Raw genomic sequence first — 19926 nt, 5'->3', positions numbered from 1 at the left:
AGGAAACTTCTTCTTCTTTTTTTTTTTTTTAATTTAAGTAATCTCTATACCCAGCGTGGGATAGAAATAGCATTTAAATTTGTCTTGATATTTCCATATAAGGATGTAAAATTGTGTGATAGAAATCAAATAGAAATCTGTCATGATATTAGTGGAAAGTGATACTCATTTGTGGCTAGTTACATTTTATTTGACATAGAAAAAATGCTATAACATTTCTTCTTAAATACGGTCAACCCTCTTTCATGGATTCTGCATTTATTTATTTTTTAAAAAGATTTTATTTGAGAGAGAGCGAGCAGGGGGAGAGACAGGGGGAGAGACAGGGGGAGAGCCAGCGGGAGAGGGAGAAGCAAAGTCCCTGCTGAGCCGGGAGCCCGATGTGGGGCTTGATTCCAGGACTCTGGGATCACGACCTGAGCTGAAGGCAGACACTGAACCGACTGAGCCACCCAGGCGCCCCTGGATTCTGCAATTATGAGTTTACCCACTCACTGAAGTATATTGGTAACCTCCAAATCAGTACTCATGGTGCTTTCACAATCATTAATGGCCATGCACAGAGCTGAGAAAAATTTGAGTGCCTGCATGTATGTTCCCCGGTGAGTCACACAAGGTGAAACTGTGCCTCCTTGTTTCAGCTCTTATACTGTAAACAAGTGTCCTTTTTGTGGTCTAAGTTATATTTTCCACATTTATGTGCCTTTTTTCCGTGGTTTTGCTGTTTAAAATGGCCCTCAAATATAGTTCAGAAGTGCTGTCTAGTGTTCCTAAGGACAAGAAGGCTGTGATGTGAATGATCACAGATTTTACAGAGAAAATACGTGTGTGTTCAGTAAGCTTTGTCCAGGCATGAGTTACAGTGCTATTGGCCGTGAGTTCAATGTTAATCAATCAGCAGTATTTATTAAATAAGATGTCTTTAAACAGAAACACATAAAACAAGGCTATATGTTAATCAGTTGATAAAAATATGACCAGGGGTTTGCAGGAACTTAACCCTGTATTTTCCCTATGAGCAATGATTCAGTATTTGCTAATTCAGTCTTTACAGCGACTTTATAGAACATAACTATGGCAATGAGAATCAACTATACCTGGAATAAAGCTTTTGAGTTTAGTAGTGTTTTAATGTATGCAACTTTTCTTTTTATTAAGAATTTAAATAATCAGGACAAGTAATTAAAATTTACTCTAAAGCTGTGTAAAATCTGAATCTTTCTGGTTCCCGGTTTTAGAAAGTAAGAGTCTGGATAGTAAGAGATCTACTATACAGCCATTTTGTTTTTTAAGGCAGTTCTATACATAATAATACAAAATGATCTCCAAGATATATTAAGTAAAAAGGGCAAGGGAGAGAATGGTGTATATGTTTAGAATGTTACCATTAATGATGTTTTAAAAGATACATAGGTCCACATGCTTATAAATCTAAAGATTATCTTTGACAGGATATCAAGGAACTGGTAACTGGTTGCCTGTGGGAAAGTGATCTAATAGACCAGAGGACAGAGTGAAGGCAAGATTTACTTTTCATTGTACATATTTTGGGGCACTTGGGTGGTGTAGTTGGTTAAATGTCTGACTCTTGGTTTCGGCTCAGGTCATGATCTCAGGATTGAGATTGAGCCCAGTGTGGGGCAGCACAGATTCTGCTTAAGATTCTCTGTCTCATCCTCCCCCCTCCACCACCACCTCCCCTAGTGAGCATGCTCTCTTTGTCTAAAAAAAAAAAAAAAAGCATATTTTCCTTTTTTTTTTTTTTTTGAGTATATTGTTACCAAATAACAGATGGGTTTTAAAGGTCAGATGCTTAACCCCCTGAGCCACCTAGGCACCCCAGCAGGTCATATTAATAGAAAATCTGAAGGGGAGGAGCATAGACAAGTAAATATAATATTTATTTCTTTCCTCATTGGCTTTTTTCTTAAAGGAAATTAATGAGAATGTTATCTTAAGTTATACCATCCTTCCTTCTAAAGTGATCTCATTTCCAGTCAGTTTTATATCAAGTATAATACATGTATATTTGACCTCCAAAATATAGTTTTTCTTCTTCAACAATTATTCATAGCCCACTTCCTTCCAAAAAGATAATTGCAATGGCCAGAGGGTAATTTTTTCCAGTTTTATTGAGATATAACTAATGCATAACATTGTGTAAGTTTAAGGTATAGATGATTTAATAAACATATATATTGCAGAATGATTACCATGGTAAAAGGTTAGTTGACATATCCATCACCTCACATAATTGCTTTTTTTGTATGGGGGGAACATTTTTTTTTTTTTAAGATTTATTTATTTGAGAGAGAGAGAATGAGAGACAGAGAGCACGAGAGGGAAGAGGGTCAGAGGGAGAAGCAGGCCCCCCGCTGAGCAGGGAGTCCGATGTGGGCCTCGATCCCGGGACTCCAGGATCATGGTGTGGTGGGAACATTTAAGATTTACTCTTAGCAGCTTTTAAGTATAATGTCTAACAGTAGAGAATTCATTTGAATGAATTTTGTATTGAAACAGTAGTAATCAGTCTCTGAGCATTATGCTACAGAAAGAAGCATTTGATAATTTAAAGACATAAAAAATGTTTCATATGTGTGATATACATTAAAACAAACTGAAAGAATATACAATAAAGTGTTAACTATGTTAACTATGGTTGTCTTTAATTTCTGTGTGGGGGGTATGTGTGTGTATGTGTGCACTTTCCTGTATTTTCTGATTCTTCTCTATTTGTATATTTAGGAAATAATTTTTTATATCAGAACAATTATATCAAAACAAGTGTCATTTACTTAGGTATAGAATACCAGGAAGACCTGATTTAAGAACATTTTGTATTAAAAAAAATCAAACACTTCATGTAAGCCAACCACGCATTTTAGTTGGCAGCATGGATTTGCGGTCTTAGGTTGCCAGAATAGATGTACACGTGCGGATCAGAGAAGGAAGAGGCCCCAGTGGAATCTGCAGATCCTGCCTTCCCCCTCCTTCCCTTTCACACGTGTGGATCAGAGAAGGAAGAGGCCCCAGTGGAATCTGCAGATCCTGCCTTCCCCCTCCTTCCCTTTCACATGTGTGGATCAGAGAAGGAAGAGGCCCCAGTGGAATCTGCAGATCCTGCCTTCCCCCTCCTTCCCTTTCACACGTGTGGATCAGAGAAGGAAGAGGCCCCAGTGGAATCTGCAGATCCTGCCTTCCCCCTCCTTCCCTTTCACACGTGTGGATCAGAGAAGGAAGAGGCCCCAGTGGAATCTGCAGATCCTGCCTTCCCCCTCCTTCCCTTTCTCTCTTATCCACAAGCTGTGGTCTTTATCCCCTTGAGTCCCACCAGTAAAGTTCAGACTTTCTCGTTCCTTCTCTGTAAGTTCCTTTTTATCTTCTTTGTGACTTGAGTACCAGGTGAGGTCCTTACATCTTTTCTCTGCCACCATTCTTTTTTAAAATTATGTTTTGCTTAGGGGTGCCTGGGTGGCTCAGTCGTTAAGCGTCTGCCTTCGGCTCAGGTCATGATCCCAGAGTCCTGGGACCGAGCCCCGAGTCGGGCTCCCTGCTCCACAGGAGGCCTGCTTCTCCCTCTCCCACCCCCCCGCTTGTGTTCCCTCTCTCGCTGTGTCTCTCTCTGTCAAATAAATAAAATCTTTAAAAAAAATAAAATTGGGCGCCTGGGTGGCTCAGTTGGTTAAGCGACTGCCTTCGGCTCAGGTCATGATCCTGGAGTCCCTGGATCGAGTCCTGCATCGGGCTCCCTGCTCGGCGGGGAGCCTGCTTCTCCCTCTGACCCTCCCCCCTCTCATGTGCTCTCTCTCTCTCATTCTCTCTGTCTCAAATAAATAAATAAAATCTTTAAAAAAAAAAAATAAAAATAAAATTATGTTTTGCTTAAAGGAAGCTACTTTATATGGGGGGCTGGGAAAGGAAGGACTATAAGAATGGCACCTTTGAGGGGTTAGCACACGAATCCAAACAGTGTGATCTGATAGGTTGTAACCCTGCAGAAACAGCTACTTTTCTGTGACCAGGGGGTGGGGGTGGGGGGTTGGAGGGTGGGGAGGGGCAGAGGGAGACAGAGAATCCCTGACTGCAGGGCTCGTTCTCATGACCCTGAGATCATGACCTGAGCTGGAATCCAGAATCCGATGCTCAACCGACTGAGTCACCCAGGCGCCCCAGTTGATGGTGTTTTAATAGAGGGAATTGATAAATAAAAATTTTGATGGTACCTGAAAAGATACCTTAAATGGCTTACTTTGAAGTGCATTAGGCAGTTTCTAGCTAACATTGACATATGAATTATCTAAAAGTAACTGTGAGTTTCAGATTCCCATTGAGGGTAACTAGGGGCCAGCAGCAGGACACAGTGGTTTAACCAGCCTGTGTCTGTTGCCTGCTGAGCACAGTTTGTATGGAAAATTGTGTGCCAGCCACTCATTCCTGTATGGGCCATGCTAATGGGCATAGCCTGACACTGTGCAGAAGTGACTGAATGTGTGGAAAGCAGAGAGACGTATGGAGCACTCCAGAGGGAACTCTGAGAGTGAGATGGAGGAAGAGTACTGACAACAGCCGGTGAGACTGCATGTTTCCACTATTACTTTCCACTTTGGGGACCCTGGCTCTAGATAGATGCTTGAGTTTGGGAAAATCCTTGATAACTAAATCATTTTCAATTGGCAAAGCTCTTAGAGGTTTGATTTGTGGCAAAAATACAGATTCTAAGGGCTGCATGCACCCCGATGTTTATAGCAGCATTATCAACAATAGCCAAACTGTGGAGAGAACCCAAATGTCCATCGACTGATGAATGGATAAAGATGTGATATCTATCTGTCTATCTATTTATCTATCTATCTGTCTATCTATTTTTATTTATATTTATACACACACACACACACACACACACACACACACAATGGAATATTACCCAGCCATCAAACAGAATGAAATCTTGCCATTTGCAACGACATTGACGGAGCTAGAGTGTATTATGCTAAGTGAAATAAGTCAGTCACAGAAAAACAAATACCATATGATCTCACTCCTATGTGGAATTTAAGAAAGAAAACATGAATGTATGGGAAGGGGGAAAAGAGAAAAAGGAGAGAGGGAAACAAGCCATAAGAGACTCAACGATAGAGAACAAACTGAGGGTTAATTGAGGGGGGGTGTGGGGCAAACGAAATGGGTGATGGGTATTAAGGAGGGCACTTGTTATGATGAGCACTGGGTGTTCTATGTAAGTGATGAATCACTGAATTCTACTCCAGAAACCAATATTGCACTGTATGTTAACTACCTAAAAATTTTTTAAAAAGAATATTTCTTTTTTTTCCTTTTATTTTATTTATTTATTTATTTTTTAAAGATTTTATTTATTTATTTGAGAGAGAGAGAATGAGAGAGAGCACATGAGGGGGGGAGGGTCAGAGGGAGAAGCAGACTCCCTGCCGAGCAGGGAGCCCGATGCGCGACTCAATCCAGGGACTCCAGGATCATGACTTGAGCCGAAGGCAGTCGCTTAACCAACTGAGCCACCTAGTCGCCCTCTTTTTTTTTTTAAAGATTTTATTTATTTATTTTAGGGAGAGAGCAGGAACAGGGGGCCGTGGCAGAGGGAGAAGCAGACTCCCCGCTGAGCAGGGAGCCCCATGTGGGGCTCCATCCCAGGACCCTGAGATCATGACCTGAGCTGCAGGCAGATGCTTAACCGACCGAGCCACCGAGCCACCTAGGCTTCCCCCAAAAAGAGTATTTCTGATGCAGGCAGAAGCAGGGAGAAACACCACAGTGTAGTAGCACATCATAAAAATGAAGTGAATAATGGTCACATGGTGTTCCTAAAATTCTAGTAGTCTTTCACCCAGAATTAAACACAGTGTTCAAACAGGTAACTTTTCAGTGCTCAGCAGGGACCCCTGTTAGGGAAGAAGATATTAACTGTGGTCTAGGCAGGAGTTCTGATAGCCATGTCTGCCTTTTCGGATTGGTTTGCCTGGAAGCAAAGACTGTCAGCTTTTGCAGGGGGAATCTGAAGCGTGTAACTCTACAGAGCCGGCTACTACAAAGTAGCAATAGCCACTAGTACGGCCTATCATGGCCTCAGGCAGGTTGTGTAAAGCACACTCCCACCACGTTCACCCTCACCCTGCTGCTAGCCATGGAGTTGGCTCTGTGGTAGACTTAGTTTCAGGTGTCTATAGCCTGTTTGTCATTTGCCAAGATGGCATGAGACCCCTGGAAATGGAACTGCCCATTCGTATTCCTTGCTAGTCAAGGAACTCTCTAGTCAGGTGAAAACAGGATGTACTTTTTTATGTTCTTCAACTTTGCATTTTCTCCCAAATGTCGCCTTTATCTCTTTATTTCACTGTCCTCTGTTTAAATAATAATCAGTGCATATTGGCCCACATTTTGGTTGTTGTGTTTGGTTTGGATCTTCACATATTCAAGTAGGAAATTATGCAGAAGAACACATACAGAGGAAATGAAGGGTCTGGAAAACAGGTAACAATGAGTGATTCAAGAGAAGATTGTACATGATAGGTCTTAATATGCTTTGAAAGATATTATCAATGGTTTACAACCTTGGTGTTTATTAGCATTTCCTGGTTCAAAAAATACAGATGCCTGGGCCCTCCTCTGAGAATATCTGTTTTAGTTGAGCTGAGGCAAGGGCCAGCTCTGTGTGTGTGTGTGTGGGATATTTCTTCACTTCCAGAATCTCCCTAGATCATTCTGGTGTAGCCAAGAATCAAAACTAGTGGATTACATATTTTCTGTTTTGCTTGAGAAAGCAGAATTAGTAGTACTGGGGGAAAGGTACAGAATAGAAAGTTTCAGCTCATCATCATGGAAAATATTCTGGTAAATAGAACTTTCTCTTTCTAGAGATATTCAAGTATACATGAGTTAACCACTTGTGAAGGATGCTGTGAAAATGCCTGCTTGAGATAACACGGAGGACTTCGTCATTCCTTAATTTTATTTAAAAAAGAAAGTGCTGCAGTGCTTCTGCAGATTTGGCATGTGATGTGCTAAGATCAGTTTTAGGCAGAATGAGTTTGAAGTATCTTCGTGGAGATGTTAGTTGACCATATGGCTCTGGAGCTCACAAGAAAAACCTGACTAGGAGGACATCAGTGGAAAGGTGGTAGTGGAGATCACCATCTCTAAACTGTTTTTCATTCATTTGACCCATTTTTTTATAAGCTTACCATGTATTAATAGTGATGAAAAGATATTATAGTTCCTGAGCTCATGGAATTTACAGACAAGGAAACTTAAAACTGAAGAATCTTTTTTTTTTCTCCCCAAGATTTTATTTATTTATTTTAGAGAAAGCGCAAGTGGGGGGGGCGGGGGGTGGAGGGGCAGAGGGAGAGAGAACCCTCAAGCAGACTCCCTGCTGAGTGCAGGGACTGATGCAGGGCTCAGTCCCATGACCTTGAGATCATGACCTGAGCCGAAATCAAGAGTTGGCCATTCAACCAACTGAGCCACCCATGTGCCCGAAAACTGGAGTCTTTACACAATCAACAGGCTTAAACTTCTTAAAGTGTTCTGTGTCAGCTAGATTGTTTCAGTAGAGCCCAGGATTGCAACTGGATTGTAAATTCCTCAGAAAAGTCCTTTGTGGTACTTCTAACTTGTATGACAACATTTGCAGACATTGAGGTTGATGAAAAAGGGAAATTTTGGTAGTGATTTCTCAGCCCAGAAAGTAAAATTGGGGAAAGATTTCTAAGATCTCTTTTATTTATATTTGTCTTTTTCTCTTTTGCTGTCCTTTCCCTTTGGAATTTTTCTTGCTTTTGTAACATTATTATTAGTGTCAGTTCTTGAATAGAGCTATTTCTTGATATACAATTATTCCTTAGTACCTGATTTTAAAATTTGGTCATGTACTTTCAAGGACTTACTAAAAATATGATGCTAATGTAACTTAACCACAGATATCGAGAGGCAATTCAAAAATGGGATGAAGCACTGCAGTTAACCCCAGATGATGCCACCCTGTATGAGATGAAATCGCAGGTAATGATTATGAAGAATTTCATTTGCATTATGAAATCTCACTGTGTTGTGTTCATATGTGTTTGGTGAACAGTAATGAACCAAAATGGCATTTCTTTCCATTTTCTTTGTTGAATATGTCTTTTTCAAATTTGTCAACATTTCCTTTCTTAAATATGTTACCGTATTATTATTATTGGTGGGCCCTGGGTGAAATATTATCACCATATTATTTATGGCTCTGCCTTTTGCATGACATTAGAAATTCATTTATTTTCACAATGAAGTTAACTTATTTTAACCTATGGTAAGATATGAAAAGAAGGCTATCTTTTAGGAAGTCACTGGTGATTTCTTAAATAAATGAAATGTGTTTGCTTTCCTTGGAAATTAATTGTAGTGGACTGAGCAATAGCTTTGTTTCTTCAGAATAAGGATGGTTGGACTCTGAATGATGATATTTCTCTAAAAATGGCCCAGTCCTTAGCAAAAGGTCAGAATAGACTCAAATTTTTAATAGTTTAAAAATAACACTTGAATTTTTAAAAATACATTTCTGTTATTTTGTGGGAAAGTCTATAAAGAAAATCTCTGAGCACTTGGATTAAGTTATCCAAAAGACTTTAAAATCACTAATGGAATCAAACATATTTTGGCAGGGCATAGTTACAGTTCAGCCTTGATCTACACACCTTACTGATATCTTTCAGATGATGATCTCAAACATAAGGGACATTCTTTATCAGCTTGGATTTTAGTTTATCCAAGAAAACCCCAAATAAATTATGTCCGCTGAATGAAGTGCTGTTGAAGACCTTCATTTGGTTAAGTCTTTAACTTTCAGTCTTGACTACGTATATATTAAAGACAGTGTTTGTGGTAAACTATATGAAATAAATTAATGTGTAACCTGATAATGATAGTTGTGTTACAGATCTTGTGAAATGTGAATGGTCCCAAAGATGATAGATAAAATCTAGCCCTTTCCCATAGACTGAAGCGGTAGGTTCTGGCACTCCCTATTTTTCTCTTTGTATGGTTTGAAGAATGCAGTTGTGGGGAGGCCGGTGGAGTGTTTAAATGATTTTTGTAGCAGGAAGATGTTCATAGGACGGGTGGTTGAGCAAAAAAAGACCTGGGGTCCCCTGAAAACCACATTGTAAATAGAATAATCAGAAGTGGAATTAAGAGTTCAAATACCTGTGAGCCACCATGGCTAGATCATGACCACCTTATTTTAACCAGATGGACAGCAGGGTTCAATAACTGAAAAGGGGATAGTTTATATTTTCATAGTTATTTTAGAAATAGGAAGAAGAATAGTCATTCCTGACCCTGCATGGCGAAGGAGTGGGTCAGAACCACTGAGATGCTATATTTACCAGACTAAAAATATTTTTTTAAAAATGAAAAGTTTACATATGGTTATTCATTAGTAGTTTGCTAGTTTATGAATATTAGTGATAGGTTTTGTTTCTTTTTTTTTGGCTATAGGTCCTAATGTCTCTTCATGAAATGTTCCCAGCAGTACATGCAGCTGAAATGGCTGTCCAGAGAAATCCACATTCATGGGAATCTTGGCAAACTTTGGGCCGTGCTCAGCTTGGATTAGGCGAGATAGTCCTGGTAAGGAAGTTAGATTGTTATAGTGACAAAATTTTATTCTGACATGTTTTTGATTAGCTGAACCAAAAAGTAAATAGCCATTTATCATATCTATGCAAAAAGTAAATAACAAATTACCTCTTAAAAGTATTAAGCCATAGGGGCGCCTGGGTGGCTCAGTTGTTAAGTGTCTGCCTTCGGCTCAGGTCATGGTCCCAGGGTCCTGGGATCGAGCCCCGCATCGGGCTCTCTGCTCAGCGGAAAGCCTGCTTCTCCCTCTCCCACGCCCCCTGCTTGTGTTCCCTCTCTCGCTGTGTCTCTCTCTGTCAAATAAATAAATAAAATCTTAAAAAAAAAAAAAAAAAGTGTTAAGCCATAGACACAGATCAAAGTTATTATTAAACATCTTTTTCTGTTATAAACATCAATTATATTAGAGTCAGAATATCTTTTGCAGGGGGTGCCCGGGTGGTTCAGTTGGTTAAGTGTCCGACTCTTGGTTTTGGTTCAGATCATGATCTCATGGGTTGTGAGATTGAGCCCTCTGGCAGGCTCTGTGCTCAGTGGGGAGTCTGCTTGAGAATCTCTCCCTCTGTCCTTCCCACTCTCTCTCTCTCTAAAATAAATAAAATCTTTAAAAAAAAAGAATTGTTTTTCAGGTATTAGGTAGCACAGGCTGAATAGATGAGAATTGACTATGACAGTTATCCTGTTTTTGTTTTTGTTTTGGTCGCTATCTTCCTAAAGAGTGTTTTCAAATCTAATACAGTAGTGCCAGATTTTCTGTTTGTCTTAATTAAGATTTTGCATGGCTTTATTTGCCTTTCATGTTAGAAAAGAAAACAATAAAAAAATTAAAAATAGTTTCTTTAAAGGCTAATGAAATGACTGGTAAACCCTGAATTTACCTTTGCTAGCAATGGCTTAAGTTATGGATAAGTTGGATTTTTCTGATAAATATATTATTTCTGATTACCAAAAAAAGGTGTTTGTCAAATTCTCAGAAATAATAAATAAAGAATTTGATGAGAGAATAATTGGTGTCAAGTAACTAGTAAACATTATAATTTGAAATGAGATTCACAGTGATGGAAACCAGATGAACCAAAGTCCATTTTCTTTTCTTTTCTTTTTTTTTTTTTACCTGAAGACTTAAATCATACTGGAGTTGGAAAAAAGAAATTCATGGTATTTTGTTTTCTAATGGGTTAACAGGAAAACAAACAAAGCCTATCACATAATACTTTCCCCCCATTTCTGCTTTATTTAAAAGCTTACAAAGCATTATCCCTTTTGCTTGTTAAGTATCTATGGTAATGGGAATAAATCTGTAGGATTTAATGTTTAGCAAAGATTGTCCTATAAAGAAAGAAAATACTGCAGGTGACATTGTAGAGATATTTTCAGTCAATCAGTAAAAGTAAATTTGTTTAAGATTTTAAGTTTTTTTGAATAAGGGAACCAGTTGTTCAACTGTTATTTTTTTTCCTGTTGATATGGTTATGTCCATTAAAATTATGAAATTCTTGGAGGGGTTAAAAGTGGTATTTTTTTCCTCACTTAATGTAATTTTTAGGGCTGTCCTTGGAAAAATCTAAATTTGTAATTTTTATGTAAATTTAAGCTATTCTTTTGAAAGACTGGAATGGTAAGAAAAAAATAACTTTACTCAAAATGTCATAAGGAAGGGTCACTATGAAAAATATATTGAAAGCAAGCTAAAAAATGTTAACATCTAACCATTCTTCCGATATTTGCATATATTTGGACAAAAACACAAGAAAATAAATGGATAAATAGAACAGGTAGTACATTAAAAGTCAGTAGGTGGGGATAGACCCAGGAGTAATTATTTAGGTTTTTACATAGACTTGGGTGTTGGAAGTGATGAATCATTAAATTCTACACCTGAAACTTAATATTACACTATATGTTAACTAACTGGAATGTAAATAAAAACTTGAAACTTAAAAAAAAGAGAGAGAGAGAGTTGGGTGTTGGAAAACAATGATTAGCTTAGTTTGTTCTTCATTTTCTAATTGTTTGAGGTGTAAAATTAGCTTTTTAATTGAGATCTTTCTTGTATAAACTTCCCTCTTAGTTCTGCTTTTGCTGCATCCATAAGTTTTAGTATGTTATATGTTCATTCTTGTTTGTCTCCAGATGTTTTCTCATTTCCCTTTTGACTTCTTTGACTCACTGGTTGTTTAAGATTGTGTTGTTTAGTTTCTGCTTATTTGTGAATTTCCTGGTTTTTCTTCTGTTATTGATTTCTGGTTTTATTCCGTTGTCATTAGAAAAGATACTTGGTATGATTTCAGTCACCTTAAATTTGTTAAGACTTGTTCTGTGACCTGACATGTGATCTCTCCTGGAAAATGTTCTATTTGTATTTGAGAATAGTATGTACTCTGATGCTGTTGAGAGGAATGTTTTGTCTATGTCTGTTAGGCCCCTTTGATCTGTAGTGTTGTTCAGGTCCTCTGTTCCCTTAGTGATCTTCTGTCTGGGTGTTGGATCCATTGCTGAAAGTTAGGTATTGCAGTCTCCTGCTATTTATTTCTGTCAGTTTCTCCCTTCAGTTCTGTCCATGTTTGCTTTATACATATAGGTGTTCTGATGTTGGAATGAATATATTTTTATAATGATTATATCTCCCTGGTGAATTGACCCTTTTATCATTCTATAATGTCCTTCTTTGTCTCTTGTGACAGTCAATATATGTTAGCATTATTTGAATCTAAGCTCTTGGCATTAAAGGTAGACATTCCGGGTACCTTCCTGATCATGCTTTAGCCAAGAAATCCCTAGATTCTTATACCTGCTGGCCTGCAGAAGCAGGACAGTGCACTTGCCTTGTCTTGAACTATAGTAGCATTACCTGTACTTTAATGGACTTGGAGTCCTCAGCAGCGATTTGTCTGGCACTTTCTTTCACACTTCTTTAACTTTTTTTATTTCCATCATAATCATCATCCAGTGTTTAGGGTACAGCCCTAATTTCTATCCTTACATTCTAATATGTTTAAAAAAAATATATATATATACACACACACACACACATATTTATTTATTTTATATATTTATATGTTTTAATATATAAATATATATTTATATATATATTTTAAAGAGATATAGATATTATGGATTATATTAAATCCACTCATTTTTTTAAAACAAAGCAAACAAACAAAAAAAAACTTTGATTTTTTTTTTTTTTTTAACTCCCCTAGGCAATTCGAAGTTTTCAGGTCGCCCTTCACATCTATCCAATGAACCCTGAAATATGGAAAGAAGACCTTTCTTGGGCAAGAACACTCCAGGAGCAGCAGAAGGTAGCACAGAAGATTAAAAAGTGTGAAGCGTCAGTGGAAGTAACCCATTTCTCACCAAAGTCAATTCCTGACTATGACTTTGAAAGTGATGAGATTGTTGCTGTTTGTGCGGCGATTGCTGAGAAACAGAAGACGGTTCCAGCAAATAAAACGATGGTTATTGTGTCGGCTTCTGGGACTGTAGAGACGGTCACTGAGAAGGAAGACGGTGCTACACCACCAGATGGCTCTGTTTTTATCAAAGCCCGATGAAGTAGCGGGAATCCTTTAATCTGTCTTTTTGATTGCCACTTAAAATTTTAGGCATAGGGACGTTAACTGTGGAGAAACAGAGCAAAACTCCTGTTTGTAAAGTGAGTTTCGCAGATGAGACATATAAAAACTAAATGGTAGAATTACTGTACAGTGTTTGGATGCTTTGATAAGTTATGATTTAAACTTCTTAAGATTAGAAATCTGAGTATGGTGGCTTTTGATTAATAAACTTTAAATGTAATCCAAAAATATAAGTGAATGCATTTTAAAGACACAACTTGAAAAGTGAATTCTCTACTAGTGAATCACTTGATGGCCAGTGTTATTAAAATGCTGACTTGTTGACTTTTGTTTCATGATAAAGGAAGTCGGTGATTTCTTTCCCTCCTTAGAAATATACTGCTCTTGCTCTTTACTCTTCTGTTTCTCCGGTTGCATTAGAGTCTGTCACAAAGCTTGAATATCTTAGACATTCATTTTGATTCAAAGTTGTCATTTGGTTATATGTGGAATCTTTGAAAGTTTGACTGAAAATGCATGCAAGTGTGTACATTCTAAACATTTTCGAAGTTTCTCTGAATTCTGATTTGTGCTTATATTTTGACTTTAAGATTATTATGAAAATAGTAGTTGCCTCTTTCAGTATTAGATATGTAAAAATACTGATAAATGTCAGAATGATGGTTTTATTTTTTTAGTTGTTAAAGTGGATAGTGTTCCTTTCCACAGGTAGGTCATGTTTCAGATGTGCATTTTTAAAAAATGAATGGCTTTTATAGATGTGTCATAACAAATTGTACTACTGTGTTGTCCCAGTCAAAAGCAGTATTTTCTTCTCCTTATTTTTAAAAGCTTAAAAACTCTAAAAATAACTTATCTTTTGCTTATAACTTTCCAGCTAATGGTTTGGAAGTACTTTTCTAGATAACTTTTTTGCAACTACTCAATTAAATTACAGTTTCAATTTTAAATAGCTAGATTATATCTTTCTAAAAATAAAAAAGTAAGGATGTTAATGAGTGCCAGTGAATGAATAATTTAGGCACAACATACATAGAAACTGAAACATGACTATGGTACAATACGTGAGTAGAGAAGGATATATTTAAAGAAATATTTCATTGAAAGGCCACAGTCGTATTCACAAATCAAAACTGTCATTGCTAATGTGAATTATTATTTTTATACTACATATATTGTAGTACAATTATATAGACTACTGGGTACTGTTACTTCTGACACTCAGGAAGCTATTATTGCTGTAAAATTAATTTTACCCTTGTTAGAAATGAAAGTAAGCTATTTTATTTTAAGGAATCTTACCTTAACCTGTTGGAGCATGTGAGTAATGGTCGACATTTTTCTGAGATGATTTTTTTTTTCCTTTTTAAATTTTTATTTAAATTCTAGTTAATTGACATACAGTGTAATACTGGTTTCAGGAGTAGAATTCAGTGATTCATCACTTACATACAACACCCAGTACTCATCATTACAAGTGCCCTCCTTAATGCTCATCACCCATCTAGCCCATCCCCCACCCTCTGAGATGATTTAAAAAATTTTTCCTTTAGTGGAATGCTTACCTCTTTTTTTCCAGAGTGTTGTATTTTCCCCAAAGTTACATCAGAACGTTAGCTCTGGTTAGAGAGGTTAGTTTTAGAGTAATCCAAAAAACAAATACTAATTACATTTTATTTCATTTAATAAAGGATATTCTCTCAGGGTAGATACTTGGGCATCTACAGAAGTGAGCATTCACCCTTTGGTATATTGTTTTGAGTATTGGGTTTTTGTTTATCGTGTAATTTGTGAATAAATAGTTTTTTTTCCCTGCATTTTAAAGATTTGCCTCTTTGTATTGTTAGCTTTTGAAAAATTAGATTTATTTATTTAATTTCTTTGTTATGTGGGAATAAAATACGTAAAGCACCTTGGATGGTATCTTGCATAAGATGCACTCAGTAAATGTTAGCTATTTCTATGAAGAACTTGAATTAGTTTGGAGGTATTTAACCTCAGTTTCTTCTGATTTTAAGAAGGTAGGAGAACTTTGTAATCTTTATCTGAAAGTGAGGAGTCACTACTTTTGATATTGTAGGACAGATGGTTATCAGTTGGGGTTATTCTTGTCATAAATTCTATCTCAACCCTAAAAGAGGCAAGACCCAGGATGGAGGGCATGTAGCCACAAGATTCTGTTAAAGAAGCTAGTGTTTTTCCTGTATTGATATCGGTAGGCCAGATTAGTCTTTTCCTTACTCAGATATAAGACATAAGTTGGAAGACATAAAATGGAGAGAAAAGGAATAATGAATTATGAAGAAGGAAGGCAGCTCATTTATTCATGCCCCAGAAGATGCTCAGCTAACACTCTTCTATGTGTGAAGAGAAAAATGCATATATCATTTTATAAGATGTGAATACTGATACAGAGACATTTGCTAAGCTTGTTAACTGCAATAACAAATACTTCTGAATCTGAAAGAAAAATAGTTGATGCTCATAATAGTGATATAATTAAAGATGTTTAATATACCTTCTGAAATAACATTAAACAGTATATTGCATATAATTTGTATTATTCTTATTTGAAAATTGTATGGCATAGACACTCATTAGTCAGAACACCACACATCCAGATCATGCCTGATAATTTGAGAATCCATGTATTATTCTCTAGACAAGAGGTTTTTAGATTATAGAGTATTTATCTTAAATGTGCTAACAAATACTACACAAACATTGAAAAGTCATGCAAGTTATAGATCACAGAACCCAGATTTACTGCAGTTGGGGCCTAGGTACAAAATTTTATGGTAGTAGTCTTAGTGTAAAGAGCTTTTAAATTGATGTTATATGACAAAATTATAGGGAAGACTAAATAAAAAAGTTTTGTCTGAGAAAGCTAGAGTTGCCGTGATTATAACTGACCACTATAGCGTCTTCAGTTTGAAAATTATGCTTTATGTAATGATGTCAAAGGCTTGTCTTACTGCCTTTCCCAGCAGTAAGAAAATTTTGTTTGTTTGTTTTTATTTCAGACTCTGAGACAGTAGCCTTTCTAAATTGACTCTGGACCAGCCATTCTGGAGCTTTGATTTCATGACATACATGTATCTACATGAGTTTTGAGTTGACACAGGAACCATAGTTCCAGGATTATCTTTAAGTCAATTGGTAAATTAAATGTGTTTTTTTCTGAGAGATTTTTATTAAGCCAATGGTGTGTACTTTGTAATTGATGACATTTTAGGATTGAGAAAGTAAGGGTTTGGTTTTTTTAAAATCAATAACAAAACACAGAAATTTCATTACCAAAGTAAATTAAAATGAAGTATGTCACTTTAGTCACTTGCAATGAAATATGCCTTCTTGAATGGAAGGGAAGGGGTAGCCCTGTGGCTGGTGTACCATGAATTGTGCCTTAATGCATGTTGTATGTGAACTTGCTCTGTGTGCCACGGTGGAAGACAGGTTGAGAAATGTTGATCTACATTTTGTTGGGAAGGCAGAGGGTAGGAATAGCTTCCTTTCATCCATTAAGCAAGGAGTCCTGATCACTCCCTTCTCTAATCACCCCCACTGCCCTGCGAAAGGGAGTTCAGGATAAAGCACTGGGCATGCAAACCTTTCTCCCCTTTCTGGGGATTTATAATGCTTGCAGAGAGCCTATGTTGTATTCTCTTGCCAGGCACAGCATAAGCTTTGCAGTGAAAGGCTCTCTGCCTCTGCAAGGGGAGCCCTGTGGTTGTATAGGACTGCCCATTCCTTGGTGAGCAGGTCTAATTCTGGGTTAGATATTAGGTGGCCATTATTGGCACAAGCCTAAATTACACCCTTTAACCTACGTCCTTCAGCAATAAATTTGATATCTCCATTTACCTGGCTTGGTCTCAAGTGGCTCAGAAGTCAGGAGGGCACAGGGAATATTATTTCATGATTCCCTCAAACTCCAACAAAAATTAGTGAAAATTATATTTCAAAGTAAGCATGAGATAAACACCAAATTGGGAATTTTTTTCTAATTTCATATATTTTTTAAGTCATGGAAATTCTATTGGAAATGGATAATGTCAATTACAAGACAATATGTAAACATTTGTTCAGCATATCCAAAGATCTCACTGGGAATTGTGAAGGACCCACAGTATTGACTCTACATTTAATTAGAAGGAAAGAATGTAAAATAAATCATATTCTCTGTCCACCCTGTCAGCTTTCTTAAGAGTGTAATTTACATATAATAAAATGCACCCTATATTATAAGTTTACAGTTTGAGGAGTTTTAACAAATGTGAACAACCACACAATCACCATTACCATCAAGATGTAGAATACTTCCATCACCCAAAAAGTTCTCTAATGCCCATTTGTCGTGAGTTCCCCTCCACCCCAAGAACCAGCATTGTTCAACCACTGATTCCTTTCTGTGACTATAAATTAGATTCGACTCTTCTAGAATTTCAAATAAATCATACAGTATTTACTCTGTGTCTGACACTCTTTGCTCAGCATAATACTTTTGAAATCCATCCATGTCGAGATTCATCTGTGCTATTGTGTATATCAGCAATAGGTTTTATTTTTATTGTTGAGTATTATTCTGTTGTGTGGTTAAACCACAATTTATAGCTATTCATGTATGTTGATGGGCATCTAGGTTGTTGATGAACATCTAAGTTTTGGTCTCTTATCAATAAAGCTGCTATGTATATACGTTGCAGGTCTGTGTGTGGCGATGTGTTTTCATTTCTCTTGGTGAAATACCTGGAGGTAGGATTGTTGAGTCTTCTGGTAAGTGTATGTTTAACTTTTGACGAAACAAGCTTTTCCAAAGTATTTGTGCTATTTTGCATTCTGACAAGCAGTGTATGGTTTCAGTTGCTCCATATCCTTGTCAATGCTTGATATTGTCATTATTTTTCATTTTAACCACTTTGGTGGATGTGTACTAGACCTCGTTGTGGTTTTAGTATGCCTTTCCCTGATGATGTTAAACATTTTTTCATATGCTTACGTGACATTTGTATATCTTTGGGGAAGTGCCTGTTCAAATATTTTGCCGGTTTTTTATTTGGGTTATCTAATTACTGAGCTGTAAGAATTTTTCTATATTTTGGATAAAAACTCTACAAGATATTTGCACTGTGAATATTTTGTCCCCATCTATGGTTTGCCTTTTTGTTTTCTTGATGATAACTTTGGAAGAGCAGAATTTCAAAATTTTGATGAAGTCCAATTTACATATATATATATATATATAAAACACGTGTATTATATATATAATGTAAATATATTTAAATATTACATATGTGTATATATATATATATTTATGGTTGTGTTTTTTGTGTGCTGACAAATCTGTGCTTACTCCAAGATCAGAAAGATTTTCTATGTTTTCTTTAGAAGTTTTATAGTTTTAGCTTTTATAATTAGGTCTGTGATCCATTTGAAGTTAATTTTTATGTGTTGTATAAGGTAAAGGTCAAGGTTCATTTAAAAAATTTTTTTATTTATAATCTCTACACCCAACATGGGGCTCAAACTCATGACCCCGAGATTAAGAGTTGCATGCTCTACTGACAGAGCCAACCAGGTGCCCTGAGGTTCATTTTTTTTGATGTCCAATTATTCAGGCACTATTTGTTGAAAAAACTGTTCTTTCCTTTGAAATACCTTGGCATCTTGAAAATCAGTTTACTATGTCTTTGCAGGTCTGAGTTCTGTATTCTGCTACACTGATCTATGTTTATTCTTATACCAATTCCACCCCGTCTTAATTACTGTGGCTTAAAAATTGTAGTCTTAAAAATCAGTGTGGTTTTTCCAATTTTATCCGCCCCCCCCTGCAATTGTTTAGCTATCCTAGTTTCTTTGCTCTTCCATATACATTTTTTTCTCTTTTTAAATTTTGTTTTCTTGCCCTTCCATATACATTTTAGAATCAACTTTATCTACAAGTCTGCTGGGATTTTGATTGGAATTGCGTTGGATCTACAAATCAGTTTGGGAAGAATTAACTTCTTAACAATATCATATATTTGAATTCATGATCATGGCATAACTGGCATTGTTTTAGGTCTTTAATGTCTCTTAGTGATGCTTCTTGGTTTTCTGTGAATAGGTCTTGCCCATATGTTTGTCGTTTATCCCTAAATTTTTTTTTCATATTTTTTGATGCTATTACAGGGAATGTTTTTAAAATTTTATTTTCCAATCTGATACTATTACATAAAAATACAATCCATTTTTTTGTGTATTGACCTTGTAGCCTACCGCCTTGGTGCTTCATTTATTAGTTGAATTAGCTTTTTGTAGATTCCTTACAATATTCTATCTATAATAACAAGTCTTTGTGAATAAAGACAGTTTTTGTTCTTCCTTTTCTTACCGTATGCCTTTTATTTCCATCTCTTGCCTTACTGCACGGGCTACAACCTCCAGGACAATGTTGAATAGAAGCAGTGAGAATGGACATTCTTGCCTCGTTTGTAATCTTTTGGTCTTTCACCATTAAGTATGATGGCACCTGTAGTTTTTTTAATACATGTCCTTTATTAAATTGAGGAAGTCCCTGGGCAATTAAATTTTGTTAAATGTATTTTCTGCATCTCTCAGAGAAGATCTTATAATTTTTCTTTTATAATGAATTATGTTTATTTTTCAAATGGCAAATCAACTGCGTTTCTGGGATAAACCCTATTTAGTCATGCTG

At 36.6% G+C, this 19926-nt stretch overlaps 1 protein-coding gene across 4 annotated transcripts in view; it reads left to right on the top strand.

Moving 5' to 3' along the window:
* TTC33 (tetratricopeptide repeat domain 33) overlaps nucleotides 1–17934 on the top strand; it is a 36830-nt gene extending 18896 nt beyond the window's left edge. For all 4 annotated transcript variants that reach the window (XM_036068476.2, XM_036068477.2, XM_036068474.2 and 1 more), the window contains exons 3-5: nucleotides 7953–8034; nucleotides 9508–9639; nucleotides 12852–17934. In XM_036068476.2, the coding sequence (XP_035924369.1) occupies nucleotides 7953–8034; nucleotides 9508–9639; nucleotides 12852–13205 (568 nt within the window). In that variant the 3' untranslated portion in view covers nucleotides 13206–17934. The remainder of the gene's footprint in view (nucleotides 1–7952; nucleotides 8035–9507; nucleotides 9640–12851) is intronic.
* The last annotated feature ends 1992 nt before the right edge of the window (nucleotides 17935–19926 follow it).

The sequence above is a fragment of the Halichoerus grypus genome, chromosome 2, assembly GCF_964656455.1.
Source record: "Halichoerus grypus chromosome 2, mHalGry1.hap1.1, whole genome shotgun sequence".
Classification (NCBI taxonomy): domain Eukaryota; kingdom Metazoa; phylum Chordata; class Mammalia; order Carnivora; family Phocidae; genus Halichoerus; species Halichoerus grypus.
Note: the sequence above shows the minus strand (reverse complement) of the source record. Positions and strands in the feature narration are given on the sequence as shown.